This window comes from Malaclemys terrapin, chromosome 2, assembly GCF_027887155.1.
Source record: "Malaclemys terrapin pileata isolate rMalTer1 chromosome 2, rMalTer1.hap1, whole genome shotgun sequence".
NCBI classification, from domain to species: Eukaryota; Metazoa; Chordata; order Testudines; family Emydidae; genus Malaclemys; species Malaclemys terrapin.
In genome coordinates, this window is record NC_071506.1 from 251,378,888 (window position 1) to 251,398,220 (window position 19,333).

Genomic DNA, 19,333 nt, shown 5'->3' on the forward strand with positions numbered 1-19,333 from the left:
GCTTGTGGCACCTTAGAGACTAACAAATTTATTAGAGCATGAGCTTTCGTGGACTACAGCCCACTTCTTCAGCATCATGTAGTCCGCGAAAGCTCATGCTCTAATAAATTTGTTAGACTCTAAGGTGCCACAAGTACTCCTGTTCTTTTTACGGATACAGACTAACACAGCTGCTACTCTGAAACCTCGCATTATATCTAACTTGCTTTGATCCACCGGAGTGCGCAGCCCCGCCCCCCCGGAGCACTGCTTTACCGCCTTATATCCGAATTCGTGTTATATCGGGTCGCGTTATTTTGAGGTAGAGGTGTAACTTGCCTGTTTCCCCTCTGCATTCTCATAGCCTAACAGTGCTGCAACTTTGACCTTCTATTGTGAGTGAGATCTTTCTAGGTTAACCTTAACATTGTGCTTCCTTTTTCAGGAGCCAAAGGTTTTGCATTTTATAAACTCCAAATTTTGATATATTTTTCTTTAAACAGCACAGAACTGTTCAGTTGAGTTGGTTACATTTAGAAAAGTGAGCCATGAAAAAATTTCAATTTAGCTCCAACTGTCGATGGAGGGTCTCCCACGGATTTAGGACAGCATGCCATCTGCATTGATTACCAGTCTCTCAAAGCTTAGTAGCTGTCTCAGAATTGCAATGAGGCCCATGAATTTGCTGAACTTCTTCCCCAACCAAATTCATGAGGTTTAAAGCGGTATATCCCCAAAAGCAAGAAACAGCCAACCATCATACTCTCTGGTGGCCTTCTATATTTGTGGGGCAGTAATGTCAAAAACTTATGTCCACCTCTTTCCTACTTAAATTAAAGACCACCTACCAAACCCTGATACATTTGAACTCAGGAAATTGGTACTCTGGAAATCATTTAATCTAAACAGTCTCCCAGATTAGAGAAAGCTCTGTCAATATTTTGTAAATCCCAAACCCTCCTCTCTGTTGTCATCAAGTTGATCTCTGTTATCATGTTTCCTTTTTTAACTTGTACATGATATCATAAAGATCTCTGAGATCACCTATTACAACCTAAACCCCAGTGCTCTTTGCAGGTCCCTAATTCTATCAAATATTCTTTCTTTGCCCTTCTTGTCATGACCCCGTACCCTGGTAGCACCCTGAAGGCAATATACTGTCCAGTTTTCTTTATATGGGTCACAGGATTTTTCACTATTTAGTAATTAATCAAAATCAGTAATTACAGGTTGAACCTCTCAAGTCTGGCACCCTCTGTACCTGACAGTGCCGAACCACAGAATTTGCCGAACAACAGGAGGTCAATATTGTAGCGAGCGGGTCTCTTTTTATTTTTATCTCACCGAGGCGAATAAACGGAACAACGCTTGCAACGCCGCCTAGCCAAGGCTTTCCGGCTGTCTTCATACACAATTTTACTGTATTGGCACAAGGAAGTAAGTAGATAAAGCATAAAAAACATAAAATCATGCCAGACCACAGATATTGCTGGACTAGAGAGGTTCAACCAGTAGTATTTTATTTCTCATAAAATATACTTGCTGTGCTTTGAAGGTGGAACAACTCTATTGGCCTATTCTAACAGTATAAAAATACCTTGTATCATTTCAGTTCCCCCAGTGCAGAGGACAAATCACAAGATCTATATTATGGGCGAACCGCATCTTCTTCTTCTATTAGAAAAAGTAGTAAAGAAAGAACAAGGTATGACCTTTGGTTTAATTAACAATCATTGCACTGTTATTGTACAAACAGTCACAGTTTCAGGGTAACTGCACCTATATCCCTCCAACCGTGACAGTGCCCAGTCAGGTCTCAGGTTTCCAGCCATCACCTATCCCACTTGCCTCTGACAGGGTGTTTTAAGGTTGCACTGCTCCCTGCCTTACACTGTGATATCCCCAGCAAGCTAATCTGCCTAATGGCCAGCAGCACTTGTGCTTTGATTTCTCTCTGAGGGCTATGAACAGTGTATTTCTAGCAGTTACAAGTTACCACAAAACTCTTTCTAGGAAAGCACATTTATTCTTAGGTAAAAGCCTTACAGAGAAAATGTAATGAAAACAATAAACAGATTAAAACCCTCTAAATGTGCAAGGAATCACCCATTAGTCTTATGGGGCCCTAGTAGGCCAAAGTCTTTCCAATCGTTCTGCAAGGGTTGGGGCCTCCTGTCAGTTTGCTGGTTCAGAAAGAAGCCCCTGAGTCAGTTTAAACCCAGCTTTTTTATATCAAAAGCCCTTTGTCTGTTGATCTCTGGAAGTCCCAGTTTGAACCAGTAGATGCAAGCCTCCCCAGGGGATGGTACCTCTCTGGAGGTGTTTACAACCTGAGTGAGTCATCTGAATTACCTCGCCCCCCCCCGCCCTGTTCTTTGTTCTTGGATGCAACCCTCCCCACCCCACAGAGTTGCATACAATCCTTGGCCCACACTGATACATAAACTATTCATAAACCTAATACAATCTGCTTCCCCAAAGATACAGCATGTGGTTGCAATATCAGTCATACAAGCATCTAAATTCAGACAAGGCTTACATACTGACTGATTTTTAAACAAAACTATTTTTAATGGAATGGAAAAAAATCTCTAAATATGTAGGAATGTTTTAAGACACTTTGTCTATTGAAAAATAGAATTTCAGTTGAAATGGGTGATGGACAGTTTCTTAGGAAAATAAAAATGATTAAATGTAATTTTAAGTTTTTGTCTCCAATTTCTATTTCACCTCATAATTACAGCAATATCTATCTATCTGTCTGTCTAGCTGAGAGACAAGATGAGTGAGATAATGCCTTTTATTGAGCCAGCTTCTGTTTGAGAAAGAGAGGCACTTTCAAATTAATCAGAGCTCTTCTTCAGGTCTTGCATATACGTGAAAAAGAGCTTGGTGGAATCTTGAAAGCGTGTCTCTCTCTAACAGAAGTTGGTCCAATAAAAGATATTACTTCACTCACCTTGTCTTGCTAATATCCTGGGACCAACCCGGCTACAACACTGCATATCTATCTATCTATCTATCTATCTATCTATCTATCTATCTATCTATCTATCTATCTATCTATCTATCTATCTATCTATCTATCTATCCCCCAATACCATTGTATCTGAATACCTTATAATCTTTAATGTATTTATCCTCACAACACCCTGGTAGGTAGGGAATTGCTATTATGCTAGATAAGGGATTGAGGTACAGAGAGACTAAGGGAATTTTTTTTTAAATGACGTAGGTACTTGGGATCCAAGACCCACTGACCTTCAGTTGTTCATAAATTACTTTTGAAAATGGGACTTGGGACACAATTTTTAAAAAGCACTCAAGTGTCTTAGGAGTCTAAGTGACTTGCCAAAGGACACACAAGAAATCTGTGGCAGAGAAGGGAATTATCTATCTCCTTTTCTTTATCTTTTACATAAATCCCATCCCTGCAGGGGTTGGGGCCCAGTCAATTCCGTGTGGAGTTGCAAGGCTGGTGTGGGGAGGGACACTGTCCTCTGTGCTCCATTGCTATTACCTATATTGCTTTGAACACACAGCTCTGATAAATGAAAAGTGTAGCACAGATTCTGTGTCAGCCAGAAGAAGCAACTCCCTACTGACCCTCTCCCCACTCTGATTTTGAATGGAGCAGGAGAGAAAAATAACTTTGCTGCCTTCCCTCCCTGGTGAAAGGTAGAGGTTTCTACAATGCCGACCAGGAACAGAACTATCCCTTCTGATTCCTCTTTGCTGTGAGGAAGGAGAGAGAGGAACCATAGTCTCAACTCAGGGATTAGGAGCTTCAGTTTGTCAGCTGAAGCTCCCTACTTCCCAGAGACGAGGAAGATGCACCTGCATCCTGCTTGCCTGCTAATGTTGAGATACCTCATGGATATGTGGGAGGTGCCTTGTCTATGTACGTGCAGGGGTTCAGAATAGCTGAGGCACCTTTGTACAGGTGACTTCCTGCAGCTCTGCATGGATTGTGGGAACAGAGAGAAATAAATGTTGGTAAGGGATACATGGAATGAGAAGACATTGGAAAGGGGTAGAGGTTGTGAAGGAATATTTCCAGTTTTTTCTTGGGGATCATCCACAAATCATGGCACCCCTACACTCTATGTAGGAATTTTATTGCTAGAGGCGGTGATTATTAATGTTGCCTATGTGCTGCTTTGTGTGTGTGTGTAAATTGAAATTTACTGTAACAAAGTAAAGAGGATTTGGGAAACTACTTTGTAATTTCAATAGTGCAGTGGTATCTCCTGTGGAGGAAAAACAAGACTCTTCTGGACGATCTCCATCTTCGCTCAGCAAAAGCAGCACTAGAGAGAAAGGCTCAAGGTATTATAATTTGGATGAAGTATTTTTATTTTATTTTAGAGTTAAAATGCAAACTATTGACAGATAGTAAGTATTGACTATTGAAAGCTAAGGACCTGATTCTCAGGTCTGGCTGAGCTCTGCTTGGTGCAGAACCCAAGGTAGGGCTCAAAGGTGACTGTACTTTCATGAGGAAGAAAAATCTATTAGTATACAGCTCTTTAATCTAGCAGACAAAGCTATAACAAGATCCAAGGGCTGGGAGCTGAAGCTAGACAAATCCAGACTAAAAATAAGACAGACATTTTTAACATTGTGGGTAATTAACCATTGGGACAGCTTAATTAGAGAGGTGGTGAATTTTCTAGCACTTGAATGACTGTGTTTCTAAAAGATATGCTCTATCTCACCCAGAAGTTATAGGCTTGATGCAGAAACTACTGAGTGAAAATGTATGGTCTGTGCTGTACAAAAGGTCAGACTAGATTATCAGAATGGTCCCTTCTGGCCTTAAAATTTATGAGGAGGGCTACCAGGTAATACCATAATTCTTAATAAGGCAAAAGAAAAGTATTCAAAGCTTTCTGGAGACAGGAGTTCTTGAATAAGGCTACTGGTACCTGGCTGATTATTCTGTACAGTGCATTCTATCCCAAGAATACAGAAAATTGACAATTTTCACAACTTTATTAATAATTCTAAAAGTATAAAATAATGAGGGTCTGTCCTGAGTCCATATTGTCTGGTGTTTTTTTCATTGTTTCTGTTTTTTCTACAAAAGTCTCTGAGGTAGTGGGGATTTAAAAAGTAAGCCAGAATTGCTCACTTGCTGGTGTTATTAGAGATAGGGAAAATTAGTATGTTTAGCTGGATTTCAGAGTTTTTTGCTTCTGATTAAGTTGAATTATGAACTAGCCTTTGAGATGGAAGTTCAAGTTATGTCTCTCTCAGGTCTCGAACTCTTTGAAGAAAGGCTTGATGATTACAAGATGTGGGGTCTTTTGTATTTTTGTAAGTAAAGAAAGTGTTCTACAATATCTAGTAGTGCCTTTTGAAACTATATGTATGAAGTTTGGAATTTTGTAATCTGGAATTTTGTACAGTTGACAAGTCAGGTTATTTTATTGTCCTCTTGATGATTTAGCAGGCTTCTGATGTGCAGTTTTGTCTAAAAGTGCTCATACTGCCTGTAAAGGTGTTAAATGTGTGTTTGTGACACTTTTGGAAATATGTTTGGATGATATATCCAGTAATATATAGATTTTTATAGTTGCCACATAAAAAAGTATATAAATTTCACAAGTTTATCTGCTCTAAACTAATGTTTAGTTTACATTTTTGCTAGAATCTTGTGATTGCCATTCATGATCATATGCATTTCTCAAATCATAAGCTCCAGTGAAGAATGCAGATGTGCAGTGAATAATCAATAAATACATTGACTTCTTATGAAATCTTAATACGACATATCATATAGTAGTTGAGGTTTGTAGCAGCTTGCTTTGTATTACCTGTTCAACTATTTTGTTGATTCCCTGTTTGTTTGTTTGTTTCTTTGTTTGTTTGAAGTCACAGACTTCTTTCAAGTGAAAACTGTACAGGACTCATAGGAGTTGTTTTGTTTATAAACTACCAACATTGTATGGAACCAAATTCTGTTTAGTTACAAAAATGCTTCAAAAATGTGTTTACACGTATGTTATAGACAGGGCCAGCCTTAGGAAAAATGGCAGCCTGGGCGAACTTGTATTTTGGTGCCCTCCTCCCCCCCCATCACTCCTGGCCCCCATGGTCTCCCTGGGTTTCCCCCCCTCCCCATCACCTTTGGGCCCCGCAGCCTCCCCCAGTGTTTAATTTGTATTGAAAGAGATGCCAGATGCTAGAGCTCAGCCCTGGCATAGCACTGGCAGGGCAGCCTGATACTGGCAGGTGCTGGCCGGGCACCCAGCTTTGAAGGCAACGCCACCACCTGCATCAGCACAGAAATAAGGGTGGCCTGGTATATGGTATATTGCCACCTTTCTGCGCTGCTGTTGTGGCTTGTGGTGCCTGATGCTCAGCATGTGGCTCAAGACAGGCTTCGCGCTGTCACATGGGGGCTGCATCTTGCCAGAGCCCCTGGCCCTCTTGGCTCACCCAGGGCGCCATTTCAGATTTGACCTGGGGGGTAGGGAAAGGAGAGTTTAACCATGATTCCCGGGAGTACTTAGGCACCTGAAAACTCTAAGGTTTTTGCAGATAATAACTTAGGAATTAGCTGACAGGAGCACTGTATCTAATTGTTATATAAAGAAAGAAAAAAAATACAAACTCCAATTAAAGCCACATTTAAAGTTTATATGTAAATTTAGAACAATCAGGAGATAATACAGCAAGATATTCCCAATCCCAAGATTTGAGGTATCAATTCTAGAGCTTTAACACAGATATCAGAAACACACGTTTGATACTTTGTACACTATCTTTATTAGAGATACATAAAAATAAATAAAATCTGCGTTACTGCCATTATCTACTCCATTTTAGTCAATTGTTTTTCACTAAAAACATAATTTTAACATATGTGATTAAGGTTTTTTTCCTTCTTTCACTAAGAAAGGGAATTTATTTCTCTAATTGTTTTGTCATTTATGTTTACCGATCACAAGCAGGAACGTGACTCACTAACATTTGACTCCATCATTGCTATTGGTATCATAGTTGGAACTGCATTTATTTTCATGCAAATTTTAAGTTATTTTACAGATATAACTAAAAATAAAATCTGAAAATAAACAACCTTCATCTGCCCAGTGTCTAAAGTTACGTGTTTAGCTAATGTTTTTTAAACTGGCACTACTAAGGTTAGTCCAAGCTAAAGTTACATTCTAGAAGGATACTGTTATTTGATTGTACCACTTTAAATAATGAGTGACAAAGCCCAATATGATAATAAAAGTAATAATGATAATTACTCCAGCCAGGACAGGTTAGGCATTTGAGCACTCACTACTCAAAGAATTAAATGTAAGCATAAGAGAGAAATAAAATTATGAAATGCCCAAACTGGTCAAAAAACCTAAAATAACAGCACTTTGAAATAATAAAATTACAGAGAACATATATGCATTGCAGGAAGTACCAACAAGTAACAACACCAACAATATAAGTATGTGTTGGGGGGTGAGTGTGAAAGAGACAGCATGTGTGAGCTGGGGGAATGTGTGAGCGACTGCGCGCTGCCCCTTTAAGAGAGTGGCACTCACCAGTCTGAAGGAAAGCTCCTTCAGCCATAGCAGCAGCCGCCAGCAGCTCTGTCCCTCTGTTGGTGAGCCCTGTCCTCACACACACATCCCGCTCTGCGGACATGGGGTACATGGGCGGGGGGCAGCACTCCTCCCTCTCATACAGCAAACAGGAAGCTCCCAGGAGCAGTTGGCCGGGGTAGCTCAAAGGCAGGGGGCAGAGACGCAGGGCTGCAGATGCCAGCCGGAGGCGGGGCACCCCTGCTCCAGAGGTACCCTGTTTATAACGGCACCCTGGGCTTTCGCCCAATTCGCCCCTACCTAAGGCCAGCCTTGGTTATAGAAACCTCTTATTATTATGTGCCTACATTCAGATTGGTAGTGCTTACCACTGCAGATCCAGTAGTACAAACAGTCCTTATAGGGAGAGGTATGCTGGTGTCATTGTAGCTGTCTGGTCAGGGGTTATGTGAGCACAGACATGCAGACAATGCCACTCGGTACCTAAGCCCCTCCTCAGAACACCTTCCACAACTAGTGTTCACAGGTCCTGTGAAATCGCCTCTTTGTGGATTTGGAGGCATTCAGAATCAGACGAGAAAACTTCCCAGGCTCCTCCCCCCAAAATTGGGTTTCCGGCTGTGTCCCTACACAGAGCCATGCAGCTGGAATTTGGCTCAGAGAGATTATCTCATTCTAAATAAACATCCATTGTTTTCTATTTAAGAAAAGGGAAAGGAAAAAAAGAAGAAGATAAACCAAAAGAAGAAGAAGAGTTGCAAACAATGCCTAAAGTCCAGCAGGAAGTAATTTTTGAAAAGTTACCGTGGCTGCCACCATTTGACTCCATTTTACTGGATTACATTACTGATGCTTCCAAAATAATCCTACCATTAACTACTACCAAAGAACAGGTTGTGGCACTTGCACTGTGAGTACTGTATTGTGTCTGAAACAAAATACAAATAAGTAGAATTGAGTGAGAAACACTTTTTCCACCCCAGGAAAATGTTTGAGAATTTGAAAAGTTTTCCCATCCCAAATTGGGACAAAATGTCAAATAATTTTTGTGAACCAGCAATCTGAAAAAAATAAATTCAGTTTGGGTCAATCAAAATGTTTAGTGTCAATGATTTCAAGATGTTTCTTTTAGATTTTGCCCTTTTTTATTTTAATCTTTTTTTACTATAATTAGCTTAAATTTCTGGATATAATGTTGTATCAAGCTGTGACAATGCGGTTCTGGCGGAACCCAACTGAGAGTGCCAACTCAGGACAAATTGCTAAAATAGGGCAGTTACAGCCCAAGGCCGGGGTCTTTCCACCTCTAAGGCAAACCAAACCAGCCAGACTAAGACTTCGGTCTCACCCCACTGGCTAACCGCAAGTCTCACAAGCAATCTCCTTAGACGCTCCAGTTTCCCAGTATTACCACCAGTGCCACACGTTATGGGGACAAATGGTTATAAAAACCAATACCCCAGTAAAAGAAAAAGGTTCTCCTGATCCCAAAGGACCAAGCCCCAGACCCAGGTCAATATACAAGTCAGACCTTACCCACAAATCACGCTACTGCCAATCCTTTAGAATCTAAAATCTAAAGGTTTATTCATAAAAGGGAAAAGATAGAGATGAGAATTAGAATTGGTTAAATGGAATCAATTACATACAGTAATGGCACAGTTCTTGGTTCAGGCTTGCAGCAGCGATGGAATAAACTGCAGGTTCAAATCAAGTCTCTGGAATACATCCCCAGCTGGGATGGGTCATTCAGTCCTTTGTTCAGAGCTTCAGTTTGTAGCAAAGTCCCTCCAGAGGTAAGAAGCAGGATTGAAGACCAGATGGAGATCAGGCATCAGCCTTATATAGTCTTTTCCAGGTTTAAGATCACCTCTTTGTTCTTACTGTGGAAAATTACCGCAAAATGGAGTCTGGAGTCACATGGGCCAGTCCCTGCATACTTTGCTGAGGTACAAGGCGTATCTGCCTTCTCTCAATGGGTCCATTGTATAGCTGATGGGCCTTAATGGGCCATCAAGCAGGCTAGGCAGAGCTAATCTCAGCTTGTCTGGGATGTCACCCAGAAGCACAGCATAAGTTTGCCATACAGACAGTATAGAGCCAATATTCATAACTTCGACTACAAAACTGATACATACATATAGACAGCATAATCATAACCAGTAAACCATAACCTTGTCCTAGACACCCCATTTGACCCCCTTTATACAAGATTTGGGTGCCACTACAGGACCTTGGTTGCAACGATGATCTATATGGTCCCAGTTTATGTCAATAACGTCACACAAGCCAAAGAAATGGAGTTTTTCATTTTGAAAATGTCAAAATGAGGTTCTGCCAGGATCTTACCCCTCTGTAGAGCCCCCACGACCCAGAATGGTTCAGGGGAGCCCCCACACAGTCTGGGAAAACTGGGACTCAGGTGGTGTTTGCTCTCCCCCACTATGTGGCCTGGGTATGTCTACACTTAGGCCTGGTCCACACTAAAAAGTTAGGTTGACCCTACTATGTCTCTCAGGGATGTGAAAAATCCACACCCCTGAGCAACGTAGTTAAGCCATCCCAACCCCATTGTGTAGACAGCACTAGGCCAACAGAAGAATTCTTCCATTATCTCAGCTGCCGCCTCTTGGGGAGTTGGATTATCTGTGGTGGTGGGAGAACCCCTCCCATCGACACAGGTAGTGTCTACACAGAAGCACTATAGCTGCACAGCTGCAGCACTGCGGTTGTGATTCTGTAGCTGATTAAGTGTAGATATACCCTCAGGCAGTAAGGACTCTGACCAGACTTGGGGAATTTGGGCTGTATCCAGCTGAAGGCTGGAGGGAAGACCTTTGTGTTTAGTTTTGAACTTTAAGTTAAGAAATCTGACCTAAAGATGGCTGTTGTAAATGGACTGGAAAAATCCTGTGTGGAGTTTATTGGGTGGTCCAAAAAAGGAAACTGAGATGAAGGGCTGCATGCTGCCCTGAGACCCCCCAGAGGGTGCTGGGTAGCCGCTCATCTACATTGACATTTGCCACCATCACATAGTCCACTCTGCTTGTGTGTTAGACCCCTTCCCCCAACCTGTTTGTGTCTTAGGCCAGGTCTATTCTACAGATCTATATCAGTATAACTACATCGCTCAAGGGTGTGAAAAATCCACCCTCCTGAATGACATAGTTATATAACCTAATTCCCCCTGTAGACAGTGCTATGGTGACGGAAGAGTTTCATAGCTATTGCCTCTTGGGTAGGTGAATTAACTACACTGACGGAAGAAGCTTTTCCGTTGGCATAGTAGCGCTGTAAGTGAAGACAAGCCCTTATTTATTTAGATTGTAAACCTTTTGGGGAAGGGCCTGTCTGCTACTCTGTGTCTGTACAGAGCCTAGCACAATGGGGCCCTATTCTTGATTGGTCCTTGGGCACTGCCATAATAAACATGATGATATTCGATGATACTGTTATTAATAATAATAATACCAGTACATCACATTGCATTGTATGTTACATGATATCAATATCAACGTGTGGCTCAATAGTTACATTGATTGCAATGTTGTGTTTGACTGATATTAACGAGTCCAGGCTGTAATCACGGCCACACTAGGTTGAATCCTGACCTCTGAACAGTCTGCTTGCTTTCATCATCTTCCCAGCTTACCCTTTAGTATTTTACCAGTTCCCTGGCTGGTTTCTGAGGCCAGCTATCTTGGTACCAGACCCTCCTTAGTCTTGCAAAATTGTTTGTTTAGTTACCTCTCCCTTTTAATGATGTGATCTATGAAATGATTCTCCAGATGATTACAAAATTTGACAAGACATGTATTCATCATCTCTGTTTATTCAGCTATGTATAAATCAGGCTCCAGCGTGAGCCCAAACATCTACACCGCAATTTTAGAGCCGTATAGCCCAAGCCCCGCAAGTCGGAGTCAGCTGAGTTGGGTGTTTAATTGCAATGTAGATATATCCTATGTATGATCCTTCCTGGTTGCAATGCTCAGGGGTTCTTCTGGAGGGGCAACAGACAATTGAAGACCTCCCCTTTGAGGGACATGCTTGTTTTAGTCTAAAACAGATGAAGCTTTGCATACTCTGAAGGACGCAAGAGTGGTTCTGAAGCCCTTTAGCCTCTGTACTCCAGTGATGAAGAGGACAAACTATCGTCCTTGGTGCCAGCCTAGACAGCAGTATTACCCCTTCCATCAGGTTGACAAATCTAAGAGGAGCAAAGGTCACAGAGGAGAAAGCTGATGGCTTCTCCTTCCTTGGTCTCTTCATCTACACGTCCTCAGGCCTCAGAGCAGCCAATTTGACACATATGTCGAGGATAGCATATTACTCAACCTGGATCTCACTTGCTCTTTCCTGCCTTTCCGGGATAGGTTATCCCATTCTCACATGCCTGATAGTCCATCACCTCAGACAAATGGGTGCTAAGCATGGTAGAATTGGAATATACCCTGCATTTCTATCCCTTCCTCCCATGCCCCTCCCTGGTCCTTCTTCAGGGAACCCTCTCACAAGTCTGTACTAAGACAACAAGTGCAGACCCTGTGGACTTTGAGAGCCATAGAGAAGGTTCCCTTTCTGCATCAAGGCAGTGGGGATTATTCTCATTATATTCTAATACCCAAGGCCAAAGGAGGTCTCAGACCCATCCTAGACTTTTGGAAGCTGACCAAATACATCAAGAAGATAATATTCTGGATGGTGTCCCTGGCTATGATTATCGCTCCCTTAGATCCAGAGACTGATATGCTGTCCTTAACTTACAGGATGCCTGCTTCCATGTGGCGATCCATCCTGGCCTCAGGAAATTTCTGAGGCTCATGGTAGGAGATTATCATTATCAATTCACTGCCCTGACATTCAAACCTTCATTGTCACAGAGAGTTTTTACCAAGTGCATAGCAGTAGTGGTGGCCTCCACAAAAGAGACATCCACATGTATCCTTACCTGCCTCAGCCGCGGGGTGGGAAGCACATCTGGGTGACCTACAGGCTCACAGTTTGTGGACTGCCTACGAGGCCAGCTTACACATAAACATACTCGAGATGTGCATAATATTCTCTGTGTGTTAGTGGTTCTTGCCTCACATTCAGAGCAAGACTGTCCAGATACTTAGCAACAACAGGACAGTGATGTTTTATGTGAACAAACGGGGTGCCAGGTCAGACATCCTCTGTCAGTAGGCTGTCAAATTGTGAAATTGGTTCATTTGGAGCTCGGTCACTCTCAAGGTGTCTTATCTGAGCATATGATTCAACCACAAATGGTATCTCAATACAAACATTCTAGCTCAGCTGTTCTGCATAGGAGGCTTTTCATCGGTGTATCTGTTCACAACTTGGCAGAACAGGAAGTGTCCCTGATTCAGTTCCAGGGCAGGTCACAGTCCCAGATCAATATCAGGCATTTTCCATGGGACATGGACCTGCTCTAAGCATACCACCAGTACCCTTGATTTCCAGGGTCATTATCAAGCTCAAACAAGATCATGGCAGAATGATTCTTATAGCTCCAACCTGTCCAATCGAGACAGATTTGATAATCAGACCTCCACAAATTGCCCGCTCAAAAACTTTTGCTGTTACTGATAACAAAAGACCTCATCTAGTGCTGCACCTCACAGCACGGTTCAATGGTTAAATGCAAAAGAGGTCCAGAATGTTCAGTGGCGGTCCAGAATGTTCTCCTTAATAGCAGAAAACCTTCCCACAAAAGCTACTTACCTGAGCAGTTGTAAGCATTTCGCCATCTGAACAGCCTCCCACAATGTGTTCCCAACTCAGACTAAAATTCAAGCAGTTCTGGACTGCCTTTTGCACCTTAAGGAGTCAGGTCTATCCCACAGCTCCATTAGAGTGCATCTGCCTTCTCAGCATTTCACCCTTGCATAAAGGGTAAGGCTGTTTTCTTGGAAGGTCTAGATAAATTGTTTCCACTTATCAGGGTCCCAAAACTTTCTCAGGATTTGAATCTGGTGTTGTGTGCATTTTGGACCCTCCTTTTGAACTTTTAGCATTTTGCTTGCTTCTACACCAATCACCGAAAGTAGCCTTCTTAGTGGCCATCACCTTTGGAAGGAGGAGAGGACAGGTCAAAGATCTGCCATACAGTTTTCTACAAGGACAAGGTTCAGCTTAGACCAGGGGTAAGCAACCTATGGCATGTGTGCCAAAGGTGGCACGCGAGCTGATTTTCAGTGGCACTCACACTGCCCGGGTCCTGGCCACCGGTCCGGGGGGCTCTGCATTTTAATTTAATTTTAAATGAAGCTTCTTAAACCTTATTTAAAAACCTTATTTACTTTACATACAACAATAGTTTAGTTATATATTATAGACTTATAGAAAAAAGAACAGGAGTATTTGTGGCACCTTAGAGACTAACAAATTTATTTGAGCATAAGCTTTCATGGGCTACAGCCCAGTTCATTGGATGATGTAGCCCACGAAAGCTTATGCTCAAATAAATGTGTTAGTCTCTAAGGTGCCACAAGTACTCCTGTTCATTTTGAGGATACAGACTAACACGGCTGCAACTCTGAGACTTATCGAAAGAGACCTTCTAAAAACGTTAAAATGTATTACTAGCATGCGAAACCTTAAATTAGAGTGAATAAATGAAGACTCGGCACACCACTTCTGAAAGGTTGCTGACCCCTGGCTTAGACCACACCCTAAGTTTCTCTTAAAGGTGGTATCTGATTTCTGCTTGAATCAGTCTATCTTCCTGACAGTTTTCTTCCCAAAGCCACATATTCACAAGGACGAGAGAGGGCTCCACACCTTCAGTTTTCACTGGGCATTTTCTTTTTACCTAAATAAGACAAAGCCCTTTCAAATTTCTTCAGAACTCTTTGTTTCTTATGCAGAGCATATGAGAGGACAACCAATCACAACTCAGAAACTCTTGAAATATAACACATTGTTATGCAGCTGGTGATCTGCTGCCAAAGGGATAATGCCTCCTGACAAACTCACAGCACAATCGACTAGAGTTTGTGGCACATGGCCCCATTATGGACACCTGCTGGGCAGCAGCGTGGTCTTCCATTCATACATTCACCAGACATTATGGACTGTCCGCTATATTAAAGAAAGATGCTTTTAGGTAAAGTAGTCCTACCAATGAGACTCTGAGCCCCATCACCTGGGATGACAGCTTGGAAGTCATGTACACGGTAATGGACACAGAACAACAAGAAGAAAAAATAGTTACTCCCCTTCTTGTAAATGTAGTTCTTTGAGATGTGTTGCACATGGCTATTATGTGATCCACCCTCCTTTCCCAACACATCAGAGTCTCCCATCAGCTTCCAGTGGGGCAGCTCCACTCTTTATATCCTCTCTTTGGAGCATGAGGAGCTCACCTAGGAGTGGGACCCCCCCATATGTGTACTGCTAGGGAAGACTGTCTGGCACTAGTGCACCGGATGCACACACATCTACCGTGCAATGGACATATACAACACATCTCAAAGAACAGCAGTTACGCAAAGATGAGTAACTGGTTTTCTCATCCTTGTCCTCACTTTTTCCCTTTGAGGAGTCTAGTATTACAGCTGGTGCAAGAAATTTCCAGATTTTGTGTTCACCGGAGGTACCAGGTCCTTGCACCCTCTACCGGCTCATAAACACCCTCCAGCCACTGTCTGGCACCTAGCAAAACTTTGGTTGCATGGAGTCACTTTAAAGCAAGATGCATCATTATGATATCAGAGTAACCTTTCTATGGTTACGATAGAGAGAATTCCATTCTGAACTTTTATTCTCAGAAAGAAGAACAGGAGTACTTGTGGCACCTTAGAGACTAACAAATTTATTAGATCATAAGCTTTCGTGGACTACAGCCCACTTCTTCATATGCATCCGAAGAAGTGGGCTGTAGTCCACGAAAGCTTATGCTCTAATAAATTTGTTAGTCTCTAAGGTGCCACAAGTACTCCTGTTCTTCTTTTTGCGGATACAGACTAACACAGCTGCTAATCTGAAACCTTTTATTCTCAGGTGCCTGTAAGTTTAGCAAAAATACCTTCTGCCTGAAATTTCTCATGATTGGTTTCATCCCAGAAGTGAATGTTTGTGGAAAATTTTATTAAAATCTGTTCAGTGATTTTTGAAATAACTGTATATGAAGGGGGCAAGGGTAAGAGAAGGGAAGTGTTTTTCTGTTGTAAATATAACTTGTTTTTTTTTTAATTTTGTGCTTGGAAACTCAAAAAAAGATTCAATTTTCTCCATTCAAAAATTTCTCTTTCTATGTGTAAAATGTTTTAGTCCACAGCTTATTGTATTTTTGTTTATATCACACTTGAATAGGCATGAGCAACCAATGAAATTGCAGAATTTTTTTTAGCAGATTTCTCCTATGTACCCTCTGTGCATGGAAGGAGTACTCCATAAAAATTTGTAAAGCCACTATCTTATCCTATCCACTACCTTTAAATTCTTCCTTAAAACTCACCTCTGCTGTGCCTTCAATGTACCATTGAATTTCATAGGACTTAAGGACATGCCTAAAATACTTAAGTGCTTTGATGAACAGGGATGGACTTGCTGAATCAGGGCTTAATGCCTTGGTATGTGCAGTTGTCTGATAGTAGTGCACTATCACAGTAATTGCATAGGCATTTTTGACCTTGGGTTTCCTTGGTTTGGCCATTAATTTTTATACATAAATTATAAAATACAAATCAATGCAATTACGAATGTTGGCCCTGGTTCAAGAAAGCAGATAAACACATGCATAACTTTAAATTTAATTGGGTTGCTTTCATAAATCAGTGGTCATTAGCTGTGACCTTATTTTTCTCATTTCATATTCTAATGTCTTTGATATTGTTTACTTAAAACAAATGGTAGTGCTGAGAATTATAGTAAATAACACAAATGATTCTATTAACTTCAAAGATGAATCCTAGCTTCTGAACTACTTTATCATTAATCTTATGTAATTTTTGCTGGTTCACTCTTGATAATTGGCATTGTGTTGCTCACCTCCAATGATCTGCATTATCATTTTAATTTATTTAATGGTGAGCATACTTCCAGTACCAGTAACTGAACAATAAAACTAAAGCATAGATAACAAAGGTAATACACTTTTATATGTCATACAGGTATTGTTTGTATTTACACAGCTTTGTCATTATACCATTAGGCATGATAAGTATGATAGAAATGACAGATTTAATTGATTTTGGTGTACCTTAAAACAGGTTTGTTGCAGATAAGATGGGTGGCCCAATTGAAAGAGACAAATTACATGAATTCAGCTGGGAACTTCATATAAGTGAAATTGAATTTGAACTGAAATGCAATGTTGTACCTATTGGGAAAATCAAGAAAGGGACTTTCTACCACAGGGCTTTGCTTTTCAAGGTATATTAGCATTTACTTTACCACTTAACTGATCTAAAAATACTGATGGAATTACAAGTCTTTATTTTTGTTAAAGGGATAGCACAAACTACAGTACATTCGCTTCAATAGAACCTTCTAGTGTTATATTGCTGTTTATTTGTGTATATATTTAAGTCATTTTCCATTTGGCAAATATTTGATTTCCTTTTGAATGAAAGCCAGTATGGCTTCTTTCTGAAAACATCCTTGTTGTTATAAGCATCATTGAACTTGTCTGAAGTGATGTCAGCAGAATGCTTGATATAAGGCAAAAAGCCAAAATGTTTGATTGTGACTCAAAATATGTTCCCTTTTCTGTAAACTGTAAAGCACCAAATTATGCAGTGCTCATTATTTTTCATGCTGCAAATGTAAATTGTTGCAACAATAGCTTCTAGATGGTGCTCATGTGTAATACATTATGATAGGACATCAGGTCTTTCCTTGCAGTCACAGAACACTTGACAATGTCATGTGCTGTTGGGCAAATATTCATTTTTCCAGTATGAGCTAAGTGAGTGTGCACATAAATAATTCCTACATTAACTGTAATAAAATATCCAATTGAGCAGATAAATTGTCCTGTGGAAAGTACTCTGTCATTAAATAGCAGTATCATTTATATTTAACAATTGATGTTGTATCTTACAGTGTAGAAAAGTTTAGGCTCAAATTCTGATACCAGTTACTAGCTCATGAGTTGGACAGTTCCTTGGGGGAACACTGGGCTGGAGTAGCCTCAGCATCCCCCTGCAATTGCCTCCTTCTGTTACTACAACCATCCCTCCCACTGGGGGAATGGCTAGTGGAATCAATCAGCTCCCCAGCAAACCTCCACCACACAGCCACATAATGGGTATGTCTACACTGCAATTGGGAGTGTGCCTCCCAGCCGAGGAGACAGATATGTGCTAGTTCGAAGCGACCTAGAGTGCTAAAAATAGACTGTAGACATTGCGGAAGAGGTAGTGGCACAGACTAGCCACCCAAGTACAAGCCCACCTGACCCATGGGTACGAACTTTGGTGGCTATCCTGTGCTGCCACCCATTCTACAACGTCCACACTGCTATTTTTAGCAATCTAGCTCAAGCACAGCTAGTGTGCATCTGTTTACCAAAGCTAGGAGCACACTCCTCGCTGCAGTGTAGATACAGCCACAGAATTGGGCTCTGTGGCATTCAGGATATACACCACCTGCGTGTGCCCCCCAAATTTTACTCCTTCCTGCATAGTTAGAAATGGGAACTTTATCCCATTGGAAAAAGGAATTTCCCAGCTTTCCAGTGGATCCTACAACACATGCTTTGACACCTGAAATACTTGATATTTTGGACTTCAAAAATTACCTGAAGTAGGTTTTTCATACATAATAATGTGATTTTAAAGAGTTCTAAATTTTATGTTTTACATCTTTCTTTTCCCTGTGCAGTATGTATGTGCATTTATGGTCCCAAGAAAGCCTGGCTTACTGCCTTACTGGATGAGGGATATGAAAAATAGTCCCAGTACAATTTTTTAAAAACTCTGAAACTAGTTCTCAACCGCTTACACACGGTACCCCCTCTCCCATATAACCAGGACCTCTCTCATTCAGCAATATGGGAAGGATAGGGTCCCCCCAGGTTGAGAACACCTCTAAACAAGTACTTTTGTTTATATTTTGGCCCTTTTAAAATATGTAGCATAAACAAACTAAATAATGGCATGTTGTAAAGATTGTACTAGCATTTGTTTGATGGGATAATTCATGAGCAACCTCCCAGGTATACTGCATTATATGGTGCATCCTACAGTAGAGCAGCTTCTGCCTCCCTTCTGCTGCACCACATACACATGTGGTAGGCCTCAAGATCAGAGCAACAGCTGGCTAGCGAGGGTGCAGAAAGGAAAAAGAGACTCTCCTTGGGTAGCATTGGGCTCCCTGATCCTTTCTGTCTTTCTCCTCCTCCCTCCAAATTGCAGAGAGAGCGTCCCAGGAAGGGAACCCAGAAGTAGTATTTTTGAGGAGGAAAATGGAGGAATGAAGTAGAATAGACTAGAGTAGGCTGAGCTGCTATGTTTTTCACAAGATTGAGGGAAGAGGAAGTGGAGGAGACAATGAGTTCCTGGTCTCTTAATAGGCTGGTAGGCTCCAATCCGTCTTCCTCCCTGCTCCATGTGAAAAATGTTGTGGCGCAGCCTCCCACTTCCTCTCCTGCAAAAACTAAGGCTCTGGGACAGCCAGACTCCTTCTCGCTGCTCGTTGGAGGAGAGGGTCAGAGAGGAGCAGGGGCCCAGAGCAGCTTGACTGCCAACCCAGGTTCAAGATGCGCAGGTCATGAGAATCCTGCTGCCATCTGTAACAAATTACAAAACTGATTTATTTCACACAACGAGAAAACATCCTTTGGAAGAATT

General features: G+C 41.5%; 1 protein-coding gene across 6 annotated transcripts in view; it reads left to right on the forward strand.

The window, feature by feature from the left end:
- Window positions 1-19,333, forward strand: part of ARMC3 (armadillo repeat containing 3) — a 103,417-nt gene that overhangs the window by 79,017 nt on the left and 5,067 nt on the right. For 2 of the 6 annotated variants that reach the window (XM_054020681.1, XM_054020683.1), the window contains 4 exons: window positions 1,592-1,684; window positions 4,216-4,308; window positions 8,239-8,442; window positions 16,751-16,913. In XM_054020681.1, coding sequence (XP_053876656.1) covers window positions 1,592-1,684; window positions 4,216-4,308; window positions 8,239-8,442; window positions 16,751-16,913 — 553 coding nt within the window. Of the gene's footprint in view, window positions 1-1,591; window positions 1,685-4,215; window positions 4,309-5,238; window positions 5,299-8,238; window positions 8,443-16,750; window positions 16,914-19,333 lie in introns of those variants that run through there. The other 4 variants (XM_054020685.1, XM_054020682.1, XM_054020684.1 and 1 more) reach the window with 4 other exon arrangements.